Source organism: Manis javanica, chromosome 2, assembly GCF_040802235.1.
Source record: "Manis javanica isolate MJ-LG chromosome 2, MJ_LKY, whole genome shotgun sequence".
NCBI classification, from domain to species: domain Eukaryota; kingdom Metazoa; phylum Chordata; class Mammalia; order Pholidota; family Manidae; genus Manis; species Manis javanica.
Window position 1 is genome coordinate 13,057,183 of NC_133157.1, and position 20,765 is coordinate 13,077,947.

The 20,765-nt window shown below is 43.9% G+C and overlaps 1 protein-coding gene and 1 long non-coding RNA gene across 15 annotated transcripts in view; one reads left to right on the forward strand and one right to left on the reverse strand.

The window, feature by feature from the left end:
- Nucleotides 1-10,665, forward strand: part of GGTA1 (glycoprotein alpha-galactosyltransferase 1 (inactive)) — a 70,746-nt gene extending 60,081 nt beyond the window's left edge. For all 11 annotated transcript variants that reach the window (XM_073225329.1, XM_073225335.1, XM_073225353.1 and 8 more), the window contains 2 exons: nucleotides 3,182-3,319; nucleotides 7,233-10,665. In XM_073225329.1, the coding sequence (XP_073081430.1) occupies nucleotides 3,182-3,319; nucleotides 7,233-7,926 (832 nt within the window). In that variant the 3' untranslated portion in view covers nucleotides 7,927-10,665. The remainder of the gene's footprint in view (nucleotides 1-3,181; nucleotides 3,320-7,232) is intronic.
- LOC108405150 (uncharacterized) overlaps nucleotides 1-20,765 on the reverse strand; it is a 56,102-nt gene that overhangs the window by 5,817 nt on the left and 29,520 nt on the right. For 3 of the 4 annotated variants that reach the window (XR_012126496.1, XR_012126497.1, XR_012126494.1), the window contains one exon: nucleotides 13,492-14,267. This is a non-coding gene — a long non-coding RNA (uncharacterized lncRNA). Of the gene's footprint in view, nucleotides 1-13,491; nucleotides 14,268-20,765 lie in introns of those variants that run through there. The other variant, XR_012126495.1, reaches the window with a different exon arrangement.

Sequence of the window (20,765 nt, forward strand, 5' to 3'; positions counted from 1 at the left end):
CCTGCTGGATGATTCACAGAATTGTAGCACTTCCTCTTCCCAATCCTTGAGCACTACAATGTACCCATTAAATAAGTACATAAAATGTAAAAGCTACCAGTAACCTCAATAGGTGGGTGTTTGGGTTATGGCGACGGCCCTTTTACTTTGTGGGACGCCTCTGGCCTGTGCACGTGGAACTGCGCGAGCTGACAGGGGTGCCCTGCTTGGAAGAAAGGCATCCGGACAGCTCCCAGTCCGTCCTGGCACTTTTCCCTCCTTTTAGAGCCCCTCCATTGCGACCTGAGACATCTCTCTGGGCGGTGGGCACTAGCAAAGTTTACCTCCCCGTTCATGTGTGGTCTGCCCTCAGTTACTTCCCTTTTGAGGGGGTTTTGTGCATTTTGAGGACTAAGACTCTTGACGCAGAGGTTCGCCTGAGAAGCTGATCTGGATCTCAGCGTCCCTCCCCCTCCCCTCGCCCCCCCCCCCCCACTGTCTGTGCTTTCAGGCTGTCCTCTGGCTTCTTAGCCGGGGTCATTGATGTGTTGGAATTGTCCATGGAATGTAATAGTTAGCAGATGGGAAATAGAAGATCTTAATTTTTAATTAAACATTAATTTTGAATATTGCTTTCTTTTTCCTGCCTGAAGGAATCTTTCCAGCCAAGTAATAAAACTGGACACTGGTTTAATGACTCAGTCTTTCTAGAGGATTTGGGTTGAGTGGTCATGCAGTTGAGGAGTGTGTTGCAGGCTGACTACCTGTCGGCCGTAGGATTCCCAAGGGGTAGGACAGGCGTCAGTTCTCTGATCTCCACGCTCAGCCATGGGCCTGGGGCAGAGCAGGGACTTAGGAAATGCACCCAGAGGGATCGAGTGCCCTTCCTATAAATTAAAAGGCCAAAGGCACAGTTTCTTTCTCCTTCTCTCCTCCCCCTGCTTTCTTTATTGGTAAAATGGTGCTGATGATAGCACGCACTTGATAAGGTGGTTGTGCGGCTCAGTGAGGGAATGAAAGTCAAGTACTTAGCCCCTGTGCACTTTAAGCGCCAAGTAAGTATACTTACTCCTTTTCTTTCTTTTTAAATAAATTACCTGTTTACCAAATGTCCAGCTCATGCACAGCTGCAAGACTCACCTAGCAGGTTGTGTCAGATCTACTAAAAAGTCCTTGACAGACTGAAACTGAGGCCTGCAGTGAATAAGGTGGTAGTACAGGGCCGAGCTCTGTTCTCAAACATCGGTCATGGAAGCAGAAGTTGTGCTTGCGGTATGTCTCTTTGTGTTGGTTTTTGGTTGGAAATCCCGTCATTCCACAAACCTGGGGTTTTAATGTGACTACAAGCTTCATGTAAGCTTCTAAGAACAACAAACAAAAGCTCATCGTTTGAGTCTGCACTGATAAAAATGCCGAAGTAGCTGAGTGGAAATAATGACAAATCTGGGTTTTAACCCCAGCACAGCAAGTAAATGTCCATACAAAAAGCAATATAGGGGGGTAGTAGCTCAGAACACAGACTCCAGAGTCAGACTCTCAGTTCAAATCCCAGCCTTGGCCCTTACTAGCTGTGTGACCTTGGGCGAGTTACTTAACCTCTTTGTGCTGCAGTTTCCCCATTGAGAGAATGGGAACCAAAATCACACCTCAGCATGGGACACATTAACAAGTTCTGAGCCTTGGTTTTCTTACTATACAGTGGACATAGTACATGGCAGGAATGTTGCAAGGATGAAATAAGAAGGTGTATGTGAAGGTGCCGGGCACAGGTTGCCTACGAGTCCAAAGTAGCTTCTTTCGTGACGGAAGGAAACCACGAGCAGCTGTCCTCCATGCAGCCGGCACACCTGGGATGTGAGGGCAGAACTGGGCATGCTGGGGGGAGCCAGGAGAGCTGCCTAACAGTGTCCCCCTCCCACCTGCAGTTCAGCTCTGCAGTAGGGAAGCAGGAAGCAGGTCACAGGGCTGGGGTGGGAGTGCAGAGCTTGGTGACAGAGACAGGAGGCAGAGAGAGGCTGCTGAGGCTCTTTTCTATTCGGGCTGGGGCAAAGTGGGGTTTCATGTGGAAAACCCAAGCTTTGCTGATGGCATAGAGCCAGTTCTGTGAAATCCACCCACCCACACATGTGTGCGGCTGGAGGGAAGTTCTCATTGGCCTGCTCTGTTTGCTGGTAACTCCTCGACTGGGCCACCTGCACACAGCCAGCAGGGATGGACGGAGACCACCAGGACTTTGCCCAATCACTGGCCTTCTCCTTAGTGTTGGGGTTTGAATCTAAATGACTGTATTTCAGCCTCTGCTTCCCAGCAGGGGAAATGCAGCCACTTCCTGAGCAAATGGTGGTCAGAGCGAATTTCCACCACCTCTTCTGCCTCTGGCTACGCCTCATGCTGGGCCCCAGCTGCTCCGTGCAGCCTTCCCACATTTACCCTTTACAGTCTGCCAGTTTATCGTTGCTCTTGTGTTGTTTCCTGTGTTTGTGCTGGCTTTGCCAAGTCCCTTTCAAGCCCTGTGAGTTTAGAAAACATGCGTCCCTTTGCCCCTTTTTGCTCCTGGTAAAGAGGCAGCATGGTCTGAGGAGAGGGTCTGTGCCAGAGCCCTGGGTTCCAGCTGTGGCCATGCTGGGCCTCTCTCGAGTCCCTTCTTTTCTGGATGACTTGTCTCCTTGTTTGTCATATGAACAATAACTCCAGAGCCCCTAACCAGGGGCAGCGCTTTTTGGCCTATAACCAAGTTCCTACCAAGAAATCCCTTTCTGGCAAGAGACAAATTGAAATAGCTTTCTCTCTTTCAGTTGTAATGTCATTCTCCTCATCCCCCTGTGTCAAGGATTGGGCCTTCTTAGGCTCAGATGGCACCTACAGGGATACATAACACCCAAAGATGCCACTGGCAGTCCAGGAAGCAGCTGGGGAGAAGGAAGAAGAGAACAAAGAAAGCAGGGAAAGAGGATAGAGAGGGTATGAGGGGTACAGGCAGATCTCCGTAAGACAGCCTCGGAGCCTCCTGTCCCTTACCCAGAATATGCTGCCCCAGTAAATGTCATACCACCCAGCCGACTGCTTGGAGTTAAGTTACCATCAGGATTCAAGGACAATCCCAGTAAATCATAGCTGACCCCAGTTTTTCCCTGGACAGTCTCCACCCCACCGTAGTAAAATTGTCCTACCTAACACTTGGGCCTCTTTGTTTTGTCACCAGGAAGCGCCCAGAGGTCGTGACGGTAACTGGATGGAAGGCACCGGTTGTGTGGGAAGGCACTTACGACAGAGCCATCTTAGAAAACTATTACACCGAGCAGAAAATTACTGTGGGTTTGACAGTTTTTGCTGTTGGAAGGTAGGTGTTGCTAATAAAACTGACCTCAACTTTTTCTTGTTTCTTTGTCAAATGTTTGTGAGTGGGCCCCTGGGCTTATGGAGGCGGTTCCTGACTTGTCTGAATTATTAGTAGAGAATGTAATAATGGGACCGTCTATTTCATCTCTGCTGTGAACAAAATAGCAGGTAAGTCAACTCCTTCCCAGCTCAAAGTGAGGATCTTGGGTTGCAGGTAAAAATGTCTGCTAGACTCACTGAGCCCAGGGTCTACAGCACGCCCACCACCACCTCCCTCACCTCTACGGCTTTCTCTGCACATTTCCCGCATGCCGGCTATTAGACAGCCCCAATGTGCATCATTCTTTCTCCTACATTCTCAAGACCCAGGGCTAATGCACAGCAAGTTCATGGTCCAGAGTCATCTAAGCAGTGGTCCCCCATGTCAGAGCATGGCTACCACTCTTCCATGGGTCCCTTCTACCCTACCCTCCTGGGGGATTTGGCCCCCCGAGATTCGGCTGGCTTCATCTTCCAGAGGTTGGATAGGTTTCTATTTCAGCTTCCATTAACTTGTTTAGAATGTTTCTCCCCAAACTGCAATCATTCTTACTTGAAATTACTAGCTATAATATAAGTTTTAAGATACTACCCATTTGGTCTTTTGGAGAATTTTTTCTTTTTCTTTTTCCAAAACAAAACCAAGAGTTCAATTTTCCTGTCCCCACGCCGCCATAGACCTTTCCATCTGTACCTTTTCTGAAAACCACATTGGAAGGTGATCCCTTTGCCTGTACAATGACAGGTGAAAGCCCAGGCTAATCTGCGCCTAGGCTCTGTCCACCAGAGGCCCTGAAGGAGAGCTTTGTGCAGATCTCATAGTTCTCCTAAGGCCTTCTCCAACCCAGAGCCCAGAAGCCACTGCTGTCACCATACTTATCAAGTCCTAATGTCACTGACTGTGCTGATTCCAGGGACCTAGGGAGCATCTCTAACAGGGAAGTTAGAATCCTGACTCTGGAGTTCTGGTACTTTTACTGGAAGAATCTGTACTGTTATGAGTTCAGGGGCCAGTGCTCAGCTCACCTAATCCTTTGGCACAAGAGGGAGAAGCCAGCCATGCTGCAGATTGATTTGATCCTAATATTTCCAAAATGAACAGAATATTGCCTACTGTTCCACAGTGGCTTCCATCATCCAGGCACAACTCTGCAGAACTAAACTGTAAATCACCTGTCCTGGTAAAAGACCCGTGCTCTCTGCTCTGAGGCATGGGAGCACTGTTTGTACTCAGCAGCAATAAATCCTCACAAGAGTAGATTTGGACTTTTAGGAGGTGTGATGTTTGGTTTGTTTTCAAATAGCAGTGCAGGGAGCCAACAGCAGTGCTTTAATCTCTAAACAATGTTAAACCTCACTGTGGCTTCCTCTCTTCCCACCAAGGACTGTCTCCCAAGCTTTAGGACACAATAGATTTTTCTTAAAGTTCTGGAGTGCTAGAGGATTTCCTGGCCACCAACCACAGAGCCATCTCAAAGTCCCTCTTTATACTGCTCAGATACTGTCTCTCCATTTAAAGAATCAACGCAGTAAACTCTTGAGTTTCCAGAAGCCAACATGAAAAGCACACCTTGGTTTTGGTAGTAAAGAAAGAAAATCCAAGCAGCAACCAAAACACAGAAAGAAGTGCCAGTATACCACGATTGCCTGGTAGTAGGACCAGCAAATTAAATTCAGTCTACATTCACTGAGCATTAATCTAGGGTTTGCATGATTCCTTCCTCTTCTCTGTGACCCCCCATGGCTTCACAGAGTGCATAGCTTGCGTTACCGAAGACATTAACATGGTTTTTTTTGAATGAATAGATAAGTAGCTAAAATACCACTCCACATCTATTAGAATGGCAAAAATCCAAAACACTGCAACACCGGATGCTGGTGAGGATGTGAAGTAACAGGAATTCTCATTCATTCTGGTAGGAAAGCAAAATGGCACAGCCACTCTGGAAGACACTCTGGCAGTGTCTTACAAAACTAAACATACTCTCACCATATGATCCACCAATCGTGCTTCTTGGTATTTACTCAAAATAGTTGAAAACTTATGTCCAGCACACAGGTATTTATAGCAGCTTTATTTATAATTGCCAAAACTTGAAAGCAACCAAGATCCTTTAGTAGGTGAATGGATAAATACACTGTGGTGCATCCAGACAGTGGAATATTATCAGCACTAAAAAGAAATGAGCTATCAGGCCATGAAAAGACATGCAGAAACCTTAAATACACATTACCAAGAGAAAGAAGCCTATATGAAATACATGCTGTATGATTCCAACTATATGAAATTCTGGAAAAGGTGAAACTATGGAGACAGTAAAAAAGATCAGTAGTTACCAGGGATTGGGGTGGGGGAATGGTAGAACAAAGGATTTTTAGAGCAGTGTATTATACTCTGTATAATACCAAACATGATAGATTTGTATGGATATACAAAAGATGTAGATATAAACGTTTATAAACATTTGTCCAAATCCACAGAGCATACACCACCAAGAATGAACCTTAACATAAACTACAGATTTGGAGGGATAATAATGTGTCAGTGTAGATTCATCAGTTGCAACACATGTACCCCCTGGTGCTGAATGTTGATAGTCGGGGAAGCTGTGGATGGCAGAGAGGGCAGGGTGGGTATATGGGAACTCTCTGTGCTTTGGTTTCAGTTTTGCTGTGAGCATAAAAATGACCTAAAAAATAAGACTTTTTCTTTCTTTTTTTTAAAGGAAAACAGTTGTTGTAGTTAAATCAGAGACTGGATTTTGTAATGATGGTGTCTGGACAGTGGATGGGTGGTTTGGGTAACTAGTGGGAGGCTCACAGGGTAGATATGTAATACGAAAGGATATCCATGTCCTATGACCCATTCTCTAGGTCTCAGAGGAGGATAAGAGAGTGGTGATGGTTAGGTTTAATCCCCAAAGGATCCAGGGGTCACGATGCCCTTGCATCTGGAAGGGTAGCAATAACACTGGGTTATAGGCTAAGGTTTTAAGGGAGGCTCAGCAACCAGTGCCCCCTGATGATGATCAAAGGGTACAAAGTTCCAATTGTAAGATGCTAAGTTCTGGGATCTAATGTACACCATGGTGATTTTAGTTAATAACCCTATATTACATATTTGAAAGTTATTAAGAGTAGATCTTAAATGTTCTCATTGAAAAAAAGAAATGGTAATTATGTGACATGATAGAGGTATTAGCTAATGCTACAGTGGTAATCATTTTGCAACACTGTACCTCTTAAACTTACACAATTGTATATGTCCATTATATTTCAATAAAGCTGAAAACTAAAGAACTGTTGTCCCCTTTGCCTGCCCAAAATCTGTACCAACTGAGAAACAAGACAAAGGGCTAAGTGAGGTAGATGATAGTTATGCCACCTCATTATAGTTAAAGCTGGTGTTGGAGAATGTGGCTTCTGTCTGTAGACTCTGGGCCTCCTAATATTGAACCACAGAGTTAGATAAACTTAAGACACTCAGGCGTCTACAGCACTGGAAGCTGCAGGCCTCCGGACGTGGGAGTAGGACCTGTACCACAGAGATTACTGTAAAGCGCAGAACAGTTGAAACCACGTGCTCTCTCCAACTGGCCGGTTTCCAAGAGCAAGAGAGGAGGAGGCAGGGCTGTGCACGCCCAGTGGCCCTTCCAAAATTAGCAGCTAGATAAGTCACTCCACCTCCCCCAAGCTGAGTGGCTGAAAAGTGGAGAGTGGCCAGAACTGTTAAGTATCAGCAGTCCCTCCACATCTGGAATGGGGAAAATCATTATCTTTAACTGCAAAGTGTAGACAAGATGATGGTAAGAACAGCATGTAGTCTTCTGCAGAAAACCCAGAGGTTACATTTATACCATTCTTCTTTGTTTCAGATACATTGAGCATTACTTGGAGGAGTTCTTAACATCTGCTAATAGATACTTCATGGTTGGCCACCAAGTCATATTTTACATTATGGTAGACGATGTCTCCAGGATGCCTTTGATAGAGCTGGGTCCCCTACGTTCCTTCAAGGTATTTGAGATCAATTCTGAGAACAGATGGCAGGATATCAGCATGATGCGCATGAAGACAATCGGGGAGCACATTGTGGCCCACATCCAGCATGAAGTAGACTTTCTCTTCTGCATGGATGTGGACCAGGTCTTCCAAGACAGCTTTGGAGTAGAGACTCTTGGCCAGTCCGTGGCTCAACTACAGGCCTGGTGGTACAAGGCAGATCATGATGAGTTTACCTACGAGAGGCGGAAGGAGTCTGCAGCATACATTCCCTTCGGCCAGGGGGATTTTTATTACCATGCAGCCATTTTTGGAGGAACACCCAGTCAGGTTCTAAACATCACACAAGAGTGCTTCAAGGGAATCCTCCAGGACAAGAAAAATGACATAGAAGCCAAGTGGCATGATGAAAGCCACCTAAACAAGTATTTCCTTCTCAACAAACCCACTAAAATTTTATCCCCAGAATATTGCTGGGATTATCACATAGGCCTGCCTTCAGATATTAAGATTGTCAAAGTATCTTGGCAGACAAAAGAGTATAATTTGGTTAGAAATAACATCTGACTTTAAATTGTGCCAGTAGACTTCTGAATTTGAGAGAGGATATTCTGGCTACTTTCTTACAAACGTAACAATTTTAACTTAAAAAAAAAAAAGCTGACATAACACCAACACAGCAGCTACATACTGTTTCTCCTTGTAACTTTGAGCCTTGTAATAATATGGGAGAATGAACCTATGGTAATCAAATGTTAATTCCCAGTGATTTCTTATCTATTCTGGGTTTGAGGGACAATGCTATCAACTGAACTAAAAAAAAAAAGTATCACAGGCAAAGAAGAAGCCAGAAACATTCTACATGTGCCAGACGATATGTACTGGAGAATAGGATGCTAAGGGAAGTGCTTGGCAACAAGATAAAATGGGGATAGGGGTGGCCTTTCCCCCTGATTTCCGCATCTTCCTGTCTCCAGGTCTAGCAGCATAAGAGTTGCTTGCAGCAAAACTCTAAGAACACAGTCTACCTTGGCAGTTCTCAAGTGGTTTCAATGGCAAATTGCTTCAGGCCATTTGTAGTTCATGTCCTTTTCTCATCAGGATGTTGTTTAGCTTCTGTGCAAAAGACTGGTCAAGATTCCCAAAGGATATCATGGTGGTGAATGTTGGGAGTCACGGGGAATCTGAATATGAAGTAAAAACAAAGCCTCAAACTCATGGCATGAGTTGGCCATGAAATAGCAAAGAGAGAGTGGAAAGAGAGTAGGCTGATCACTGTGGTGCAATGCCACCTCTGAGGGACACAGGGCATGGGGTTGGCCTTGAATGCAGTGTGGAGCCAGGCACTAAATGGGAGGCAGTGTGGGTGGTCTCCAGCCTCCTCGACCCCACAACCCCAGAGTAGCAGGGACTTGAATAGAAAGAGCTTCTTGTTTTGCCCCAGTCACGTTGCATCTGGCAGACTCTGCAACTTGTGTCTTCAGATCACTGGCCAGAGAAAGTGGATGGCGTCAGAGACGGCAAGGCCTGCTGTGAACTAAATACTCTTGCAAGGAGTTGCATTTCCCAGACCTGTGCTTCATGACGATAGCCAGTCATCCCTGATCTGTGCTTCAGGACAGTCAGTCATCAGCAAGTCCCGCCACCACCTGCTTTAACCCTCAGGGTCCCTCAGCCCATCATGTTGCAATTTGGAGGGCTGGCATCAAGGAGTGGGCTGGAGGAAAAGCCCTCCCATCAAGTTACCTCAGTTTCCCCTGCCCAATCTGCGCTACTGAAGTGTAACAGCCAGATGCATATAATAAGTTGATCTTACATCAAAAGTAGAGGGGAAGGCAATGGAGACCCAGTCCTCAGGACAGAAGAACATTCAATTCCCTTCTCTAAGAGAAGCTGTGACATCCTGCATATTTAAAGTTAAGCAATTCATTGTAAAAAGGGTTAGGAGGCAATATTTACATATGCAGGTATATTTATATTTTGCTTGTGTTCCAGTTTAGGTTGTTTCCATTTTTAAGTGATTTATTTCAAGAGTCATTGCACTGGCTTGATGTTCAGCACAATGGCATTCTTCGATAAAATGAAACCTATATTTTCTCTACCATTTTACTGTGCCTCCTACCCTTCAGTTCTTGCCAAAAATCTCACAACCCTGCAAAGCAAACAAAACTGACAAAAACCCTAAGGTGGACTTTAAAAAAGAGAGAGAGGCCACTTGTCAGTTGAGACTCTTGCTTCTCTGACTCAAGTTTTCTGAGACACATTTGGAGTAGGGAGAGTTAATAGTGAAAGTCCTAAACCAAAGAAATGAGCTGTCCTGAAGGATTGGAAAAAAGAGCTGATCTTTACTTTTGAGGGAATCTTAATTTTTTTTCATTCACTTAAATCTAAATCCAAAATGAAGAAGCTTAGGATATCACTAATAGTTACTGATAAATATTTAAAAATAATAAAATTCCAGATTTACAATTGAATAAATTATTTTCTCAGTATATGCCAGTCTGGTCTTGGATTGTACATTATCTCCCAGAAATGTTCAGAATTGTCAGTTATAGAATTTTAAATTATTAGACTTCTGGAAGTTCTCATGTCCTTCTAAAAGGGTGTCCATTATTACAAAGATAGAAAGAACATGATGGCAATTCCAAACTTTTAAAGCAGTAAGTCCTTATATAGAACTTTCCAAAATGATGCCCTGAAGTAGTTAACTTCCAGTAGAAGAACCATCCAGAAAAGGCTTGCCCTGAAGCCCAGGGTGGGCACCAGGACAGAGGGAGAAAACAATGCCATAACCACTGGGAATTATTAGTCTTGACCTCCCGGCATACATCTGGCCAGGGGAGCCCCCGGGAAAGGTTGGATTTCCAGCAGGCCTGGGCAGGTGCATTTGTGATAAAGATCAAAGGTGACCTCGCCTGATGTACTGAGGTGCCCTGGAGGTACAGAAGGACATGATTCCCTCATAGTAGGGAGTTATTCCTAGTGTACAGATGGGCAAAGTGAAGTTTAGAAAGGTTAGGACACCCAGCTGGGAAATGGCTGAGTTGAAGCTCAAACCAGAGAAGCTGACAACGATATATGTGTTGACACTGCATAGGGAAGGCCATATTTCATATCAAGAAAAATGCAATTTCACAGAAGAATCCTAAAATGGGGCATTTTTGGCATAAGAATTGATATTTTTAAAACTAGATGTGTTCCCAGGCCCTGCTGTACCATTTCCCACTTTTCATGCACTAACCATGCCCCAAGTGCATTAAATTAGTTAAAATGGATCATGTAAAATAAATAAATAAAAGACTGTGATCATCCCTATCTTTACATTGTGCATGCAGGGCTGATATAAGCTGGTATGCCCAGCTGGTATCCCAGGGGGCACGACAGGGCAGAGGGTGGTGGTGGAAGGGACAGCCATGCCTCTTCCTCCACTCCACCTCTAACTGGGGGTCACATGCAGCTAAAGGGGAGAAGTTTAAGGTCTGAAGGGCCTGACTTCTCCTGTCCTTCTTGGAATGACACATTTTTTATCTTTCCCAGCTAAAGTCACCATGTGATTTACTAACAAAGGAACCACAGCTATGGCAATACTTACGGTTATAAGTATTTGTTAAGTGTACTATTTGTTACATGTACCTATATAAACGAATAATACAGGCATAGTAGCATAGTCACAAGTGTGAAATATAGAAAGCTTGAATGCATAACATACAATGCATATTTTTAAGGAGAGAAAGCTGGGTTAAGTGGGGATACACTGGGCAGAGCATCAGATCTAACAGGGTGCAGAGCTAGGATTCAAACTCAGTATCGTCTTAACTGAATCTTTTGCCCTTTCCACAGTTCCTGTTCTGTGTTCCTCACTCTTTCACCTACAAGTATGCACACCTGGTCATAGGCATGCACACACACACACACACACACACACACACTTTAACCCATCTTGTTCTTGAAATTTGAGGACACCAAAGGAATCTCCACCAAAAGTTTTCAATTCCATTGTCAGGTATTAAAAAGAGAGAACATAGGTAGACCAAAAATTCTTTAGAGGCAGAATGTAGGTATAAACATCACACAGCCAAGGTAGAGGAGCAGACAAATGAAAACCCGAGTGATACAAGGTTTAGGGAAGTTCAAGGGCTAAGGGAGTAGGAGGGAAGAAAGTCTGTGGAGATGGAAATAGCCTCAGAAGGGCCGACTCTGCATGGAGCTGCAAAAGAAGAGAAGGAGTGGAGAGGGAATGAGGTATTAGAGGGACCAGCAGATGTACAGCACAGAGATCTGCTGTAAGACTTTCACTGAGACCCACCAAAGCGGTGCCGAGGCCTTAGGCCCGGATGAAACCACCAGACAAAGCCTACATGAAAAGCATCATTGGCCAAGCAAGTGCTCTAGCTGGTCGAGGACCCACACTCACCCAGCATTTGCAGGGCTCTTTCCCCTGCCTCAGCAATGCCTGGCCTTCTTTATGGAGTCTGTGTGATTCCTACAGAAACCAGTGCCATGACCGGAGCAAGTGATCCAGGCTAAGCCAATCAGCACTTTCCATCCCCTTGATGAATTCAGGCAGGTCATTCTAAACTAGTCCAATCATAGTGAATCTCAGATCTTTTCAGGAAATTATACAACTGGTTGCCACTAACACCTCTGGTGACCACATGGAGGTCAACCTTAGGATGAAACTGACAATAGGACAGGAAGGGCAGTGACATTGAAGGAAACCTAGTCCTTAGTGACAACCTTGAGCCACTGGCTCTAGCCTTACCCAAAGCCTGCACTGCCTACAGGCTCTTTGAATGTGTGAGTCAATGAAGTCCCTTAAAAGTATTGTTTAAGCCAGTTGGAATTGGGTTCCCTCTTACAACTGAAAATATCTAAAAACCCATCTAGAATTGTTAGTTCCTTAAAGGCAGGTCTATAGCCTGCTTTGCATCAGCTCCAGCACCTACTACCCCACCAATCGCAGAGGTACTGCTAAATGAATGAATGATTCATTATATCCACTCCCATCATGCCTCATAAGAAGTGTTTTAATTAAAAATTTTTAACTTTGTGGACTCTGTGTCCTATTACAAAGCAGAAGCTTTTATACTTGGCTCCTGAAACTTTTCCTCCTATCATACACAGAGTGTGGGAACTCGGGAGCTGCAGCCTGGGCCTCAGGCTCTAACCTGGTGGCAGAATCTGCTGAATTCAGTGCTGCTTAAGGTCAATGACACATGAGACAAATTGGCTTCATCTGTGCAGAGCAATGGTTCTCAACCAAGATGACTTTGCCCACCAGACTGACTCCAGGGACATTTGGCAATGTCTGAAGATAATTGTTGGTTGACACAACTTGGGAGCAAGTGGTTCCTCATATCTAGTGGATAGAGGTCAGGGGGTGCTGCTCAATGTCTTACAATTCACAGGCAGCCCCCACAACAATTACCTGGCTCAAAATGTCAAAAGTGATGAGTTGAGAATCCCAATATGCATAATACCTAACTGTCTATACATTGGCACTAGTCCCTGATAGGTGTGCCAGGAGCCTCAAACTCACCCTAGACCTGTAACATTCACAGCTAAGACAAAAGTAGTTCCCTGTACTGGACAACAGACGGCAGGAATTTCCAAAGATAACACTTATCCTAAGCAACTACAGTGATTAAAAACATTCCTCTGGACCTGGTGAACACCAAACATTTATAGAAATAGATATAAATAAATGAAAATAGCTATAAATATTTAAAGTATGTGGCTGTGAAAAATCAGCCAAAGTTAGAACACATTTTTAGTGAATTCACTGTAACTGTTTAGAATAAAAGGTGGTTATGCCAGCTAGGTGTTTAGTTAAAGATACTTTGGTTCCAAGGAACAGATATCCCCCTTGAGCTGTGTAAATCCCAAAGGGAGATTACCAGGAGGTCCTTGGAGAGCGCCACTGAACACAGGGGAGAGTCGACAACCAGACAGCGTGCTGAAGCGGGTTCATACCCGCTTATATGCAATACCTCCCAACTCCTTTTGAGTCACTTCACTGTTGTGGCTTGCTATCGGCCTTCGTGTAAGTATTTATGCCATGGCTTTCAGCCAACACTTAGAAATCAGGGCTCTTTTTCTTTCTTTCCATCTTTATTTTTTAGGAGTTGGGTGGATAAAAATTTACCAGCACATCACTACCACCAGGCCATGAGCAAGAGCCAGGAAGGCTCAAGGGCTTCAACAGCTGAAAATTATGAACTTCCCCTAGAGGTCTGCCAATATGACCCAGCTCCAACTATCACCAGACTTTGTGTTTCTCTCTTCAGAACTCTAAATTCCTGGAAAAGAAAACCCAAATGGCATAGCGTCCACTCATGCTCCAGGCAGCTGTGCTGCGGGGTAGGTTTACTGGAGGGTGGATTATACTACAGGGAAGTTCTCAGAAGACAGACTGTGGTGAGGTGGGTAGGTGCCTCTAAAAGTGTCTACCACATTCCACTTAATAGCTGTCTGGCTGTCAATCACTTCTTCCCACATATCTAAAATAGGAGGCACAGCCTCCTAGCTTAATAGCAGACCACAGAATCCACAGATAATGTCAGAGGAATATGCTTCTCAGAGTCTACTAATTCCAGATAACAACTATTTCTCCTTTGGTTCTTTAGAGCCCATCTGACTATTCTGCAATCTCTGAAATAAATGGTAAATTTAGCTCATACCCAAACACACCAGAGTCAAAACTGAGAGACAATGAAGAAAGAGGGAAAAATTTATAGCAACTCCTATATTTGAAAGGAGGAAATGGTGGTTACCTGCTCAAGGCACATCTCCATGGTCCAGAATTCAGTGGGCCTCTGCTGTAAGTTTTCTTTCCATCAAGGCTAGCCACAGTCTTCATCCATAATCCCAGTTGTCCTGCCAGTGGGTTTCAGCCCTGAGCAAGTTCACTATGGATTCAGTGAGACCAAAAATTGACAACGGAACATTCTTGGAGTGAAAGGTTTTATACCCAACTTTATCCCCACAGTGGCAGGTCAATCACTAGAATCCCATCCCTCAGAGTGAGTCTGCATGCAGCAAGTCAGTCTCTGCCTCTGGGCCTCTCTGCCCCCAAAGCCATCTCAGTCTCTGTCCTCGGCACTGCCACCACCCCAGTCTCTGCTCTCCTGAAGCCTTGCAGCCATGCCACCATGTCACTCAGAGCACTGGACAGAGCTCTTTACATAGAGTCAATAGCAACGTATTGCCCACTCATGTGTAGTGAGCTAGCCAACCAGGGTAAGGTGAGAATCCTGGCTACAGAAACCTTCACTTTATCCATACGCCACCCCTCCAGGATTCTTGCCTCTTCATCTATGTGCCCTCAGTCCTCTCCAATGGTCCCTGTGCAAGGAAGCTGGAACATTGTAACCAGTTGCATAATAACATAATAACCACAGAGGCTATGACAACATACAAACAACAAAAATTAAGCCAAATTATAATAACCCTCAAGCCTGAGGAGATCCATTGCTACCAACTGGTCATCCTGGCTGTATTCAAACCAGTTCTACTCAAATGAGTCAACCAAAAGGACCACAGGTCCTTACAATACCTACCCTCTCCAGCCCCTCCAGCAGAAAGTTTTGCAGACACACAGGCCGATCTTGTTGCTGTGTCTCTGGCTTCTGCTTCATCCTCTGCAGCCAGAACCACTGCTCTAGTTTCAGTTGTTGCCACAGCTCCAATAAAAGTCTATTTGACTTTCAATCCAGTTTCTGTCTGCTCCTGCCTTTATCAAATCAGTCCACATCTGGGTCCTCATGACCTTCATGGGGTCCTTTTAAATTCTTCCTTCAAGTAGCAGACCTTATTTCCTTTTGTGCTTTCATTTCTTGAGCCTAAGGATAGGAGCAGAGCATGGAGGGCTCCACGACCTGGGGAGGGGGCTGCACCTCTCCTGGAGGAAACTGCAGTTGCTGACTCTTTATTTTCTTTTGGGTTTTCCACCAGCTTTCAACCAGGTGAAGTTTCAACCAAGGAGGGGCTGATGTCTCTGGCACCAGCAGGTCCTCCACACGCACCTGTCCGTCAAACCTCCGCTCCCCTGTTTCTGGGGCTGACGGCTCCACTACATCCTTCACCTGCTCCACGGCACCTGGCAGCCCGCTCTCTCGTGCTGCTGCTTCTCCCGCTGCTCTCTCTCGGGCTACCACGACGTCCCTTACCATTCCACAGCACCTTATAGTGACGCCATTTCAGTCACCAACAATTTTTTACCTCCTCAACAGCACCTTGCAGCTCACATTCTCCTGCTGCCTCTTGTGCTTCCTGCAGGAGGACGTCTTTCTCCCTTACAGCCTTTCTCAATACTGTGAGAAGAAAACTCCCCACCATTCCCGCGGCCTCACAGGCACTGTTTCTCTGAGGAATTCCTATTTTGCTGAGGGCCAACTTTACAGCCTCAGGTGTTGCTTCCACCCCTTCCCAGTCTTGGGGTGGGGCCCAGTCCTCTGGGAGGCAGGCCACATTGGACATGTCCACTGGGGGACACTCGAAAAGTCTCCCCATTCCTAGGCACAGCCCATGGAAACAATCCTCCCCTGAAGGCAGCCTGTTCTTTTCCTTGGGCAACAACAAACCCTGCCAACTGTGGCCAATTGTCTTGCTAATGGATTTCAGCCTCCGGCAAGTTCACTATGGATTCAGTGAGACCAAAAAATGGCAATGGAACGTTCTTGGGTGAAAGGGTTTATACCCAACTTTATTCCCATGGTGGCAGGTCAATCACTAGAATCCCGGCCACTCAGAGTGAGGTGGCATGCAGCAAGCCAGTCTCTGCCTCTGGGCCTCTCTATCCCCAAAGCCATCTCAGTCTGTGTCCTCAGCACTGCCAGCACTCCAGTCTCTGCTCTCCTGAAGCCTTGCAGCTGTGCAGTAGCTGTGCGGCCATGCCCCCTATTGCTCAGAGCACTGGGTGGAGCTCTTTATATAGAGTCAGTAGCAACATATTGCCCACACATGTGTAGTGAGCTAGCCAACCAGGGCCAGGTGGGAATCCTGGCCATAGAAACCCTCACTTTATCCACACCAATCTACTTCAGACTATGTAAGATATGACTGGTCATAAGAGCCCACTGGCAGGGCAAGCTGTCTGCAACCTGGACCAGCTGAGAGCCTTCTCTTATCCAGGGTCCCACTGGAAGCCCACTGCTTTTATGCCATCAGGTGAATGGGAGGGAGCTGGATGCCCTTGCATGTGGGACTCTGCCTCCAAAACAGGAGGTATGCCTCTCTCTTGGTTGCAGGAGGCATAAAGCATGAGTTCTCAAATTCTAAAATTACCTGGAGAGCTAATATTGATGCCTTGTTCAAACCCCAAAGATCCTGAATCAAGTGGGATGAGGTGGGCATTGAGACTTTTCAAAACTTCCCAGATGAAAAGGATTCTGGGAATATAGTGGAATAGGACGCACCAGGAATCTGTCTCCCCACCTAGACAATAACTGAGCTGGCAGAATCTGCCTGATTTGACTATTTTGGAACTTGAGTCTATTTAAGGCTTGCAACTTCCAGAGGAAGGCTTGGATGGTAAATTAAGGTTAATTTTGGTCAATTTCAGCTTTTAGTACAGTAGCAGCCACACATTCCCCACCCCAACCATGTGGTAGGCAGCTGTGCACATGTTCCTGGAGTGGTTTGCACACTAGTTGTGGGACCCAGGGTGGGCAAAAAGGATCCTGTCCTCCGAATATCGGGGATCTGTGTTCTGATCATTAATTGCTGCTTCTGATCCCAGAGCTGCAGACAAAGAGGCAGGCAAACATTGTGGCACCTTCCTATATTGTTGCAAGTCCCTTGTCCTCCAGTTTAAGAGACTTCCAGGAGATTTTAAGGGCCAACACCCTCTTTATCTCCCTTTTTTCTGCTTTGAGAGCCAGGTTTTAGAGACTAGGACATTCAAAACAAGTACATATATGAGGAAAATTAGTGACTATGCACGCCCAGGGATAGGTTCAGAAAAGACCTTTAGTTTGCACCTTACCCTGATCTTCAGCACAGAGACAGCCGACAATAATCAAGAAAGCAAAAGCAGTAAGTGAAAACAATAACACAAAACAGCTAACCCTGGGGAAGGGGAATAATATGATTACCAGAATTACCACAGTATTAGATTCAAATGTCCAATTTTTAAAGAAACAGAAAAGTACGACCCATTCATAGGAATAAATAGAAACTATTCCTGAAAGAGACCTGATAGCAGATCTACTAGACAAAGACCTTTAAATAACTGTCAGAGATGCTCAAAGAACTAAAGGAAGATTTGGAAAAGTCAAGAAATCTTCTTGTATAAAGAAAACAAATATCAATAAAGAGAGAGAAAGCCTAAAAAGAAGACCCCCCCCAAAAAAATTCCAGAGCTGAAAATTACAATAATTGAAGTGAAAAATTCACTATAGGCTTTCAAAGGCAGAGTTGAGCAGGCAGAAGAAATAATCAGTGAACTTGAAGATAGGAGAATGGAAATTATCAAATCCAAGGAACAGAAAGAAGAAAGACTGAAGAAAAGTGATCAAAGCCTAAGAGACCTGGGACACCATCAGGCTAAGCAACATGTACATTGGGGGAATTGCAGAAGGAGAGGAGAGAGAATATTTAAGAAAGAATGCATAATTGATGAAAGACATGAATATAAACTTCCAATAAACTCAATGCAGTCTAAGTAATTAGAATTCAGAGACCCATACCAAGATGCATTATAATCAAACTTTTGAAAGACAAAGATAAAACAGAGAGTGTTTTGAAAGCAGCAAGAGAGAAGTGACTCATCACACGTAAGGGATTCTCAATAAGATTATTAGCAGATTTCTCATCAGAAACTTTGAAGGCCAGAAGTAAGTTTTGCAGGGAGAAGTAAACATCTTAATAAAAGTAAATACATGGTCAATTATAAAAGCTAGTATTGTGACAACAGTTTGTATTTCCACTTTTGTTTTTTACATAATTTAAGGGGCTAATACTTTTTCTTAAAATTACTAATTTAAAAGCTAGTAATTTTATAAATTTGGTTTGTAATGCCAAATTTTATGTTCTACATAATTTAAGAGGCTAATGCATTTAAAAGAATTATTATTTTATGTTTTGAGGCACAGACTGTATAAAGATGTAATTTTGTGACTCACATCAACAAAAAGGGGTGGAGACAGAGCTGTAAAGGAACAGAGTTTTGGTATGTTATTGAAGTTAAGCTAGCATAAGTTCTAATTTGAGCATTATAACTTCAGGATGTTAGATGCAATCCCCATGATAACCTCAAAGAAAATAGCTATGGAATATACACAAAAGGAAATGAGAAAATAATTTAAATATTTCACTACCAAAGAACCCAACTAAACACAAATGAAGACAGTAATACAGGAAATAAAGGACAAAAAAAGCTATAAGGCATATAAAAAAACAAAGAGCAAAATGACCAAAGTCCCTCTTATCAGTAATTACATACAGGTTAAACCTTTGGTCTTACAAAGTGGCTAGGATGACCAAGGTCAGGTGAAAATACCTGAGTGACTAAAAATGTTTCTCTTTCTTTTCCCTTTTTCTAAAAAAAATTTTGCATTGTTCCCTGTTTCTTTGTGTGTGTGTGTGTAAATATATGTGAAGTTCTTTTTTTTTCCTTTCTTTTTTCTTTTTTTATTAAGGTATATTTGATATACACTCTTATAAAGGTTTCACATGAAAAACACTGTGGTTACTACAGTCACCCATATTATCAAGTCCCCCTACACCCCACTGCAGTCACTGTCCATCAGCGTAAGATGCCACAGAGTCACTACTTGTTTTCTCTGGGCTACACCGTCTTCCCCATGACACCCCCAACACCATATGTGCCAATCATAATGCCCTTCAATCCCCTTCTCCATCCCCCACCATCCCCCATCTACTCTCCCTCACCCCTCCCCTTTGGTAACCCTAGTCCCTTCTTGGAGTCTGTGAGTCTGCTGCTGTTTTGTTCCTTCAGTTTCTCCTTTGTTCTTATTCTCCACAGATGAGTGAAATCATTTGGTACTTGTCTTTCTCCACCTGCCTTATTTCACTGAGCAAAATACCCTCTAGCTCCATCCATGTTGTTGCAATAGTAGGATTTGTTTTCTTCTTATGGCTGAATAGTATTCCATTGTGTATATGTACCACATCTTCTTTATCCATTCATCTACTGATGGACACTTAGGTTGCTTCCATATCTTGGCTATTGTAAATAGTGCTGAGATAAACATAGGGGTGCATCTGTCTTTTTGAATCTTGGATCTTGTTTTCTTTGGGTAAATTCCTAGGAGTGGAATTCCTGAGTCAAATAGTATTTCTATTTTTACCTTTTTGGGGACCCTCCATACTGCTTTCCACAATGGTTGAACTAATTTACATTCCCACCAGCAGTGTAGGAGGGTTGCCCTATCTCCACATTCTTGCCAGCATTTGTTGCTCCTTGTCTTTTGTATGTTGGCCATCCTAACTGGTGAGAGGTGATATCTCATTGTGGCTTTAATTTGCATTTCCATGATAATTAGTGATGTGGAGCATCTTTTCACGTGCCTGTTGGCCATCTGAATTTCTTCTTTGGTGAAGTGTCTGTTCAGATCTTCTGCCCATTTTTTAATAAGTTATTTGCTTTTTGGGTGTTGAAGTGTGTGAAATCTTTATATACTTTGGATGTTAACCCCTTGTCAGATATTTCATTTACAAATATATTTTCCCATACTGTAGGATGCCTTTTTGTTCTACTGATGATGTCCTTTGCTTTACAGAAGCTTTTTAGTTTGATGTAGACCCATTTGTTCATTTTTGCTTTTGTTTCTCTTGCCCAAGGGGATGTGTTCAGGAAAAAGTTACTCATGTTTATATTCAAGAGAGTTTTACCTATGTTTTCTTCAAAGAGTTTTATGGTTTCATGACTTACATTCAGGTCTTTGATCCATTTTGAGTTTACTTTTGTGTATGGAGTTAGACAATAACCCATTTCATTCTCTTACATGTAGTGTCGAGTTTTGCCAACACCAGTTGTTGAAGAGGCTGCCATTTCCCCATTGTAAATCCATGGCTCCTTTATCATATATTAATTGACCATATATGCTTGGGTTTATATCTGGGCTGTCTATTCTGTTCCATTGATCTACAGTTCTGTTCTTGTGTCAGTACCAAATTGTCTTGATTACTGTGGCTTTGTAGTAGAGCTTGAAGTCAGGGAGCATAATCCTCCCAGCTTTATTCTTCCTTCTCAGGATTTCTGTGGCTATTCAGGGTCTTTTGTGGTTCCATATGAATTTTAGAACTATTTGTTCTAGTTTGTTGAAGAATTCCATTGGTATTTTGATGGGGATTACATGAATCTGTAGTTTACTTTAGGCAGAATGGCCATTTTGACAATATTAATTTTTCCTATCCATGAGCACAGGATGTATTTCCATTTA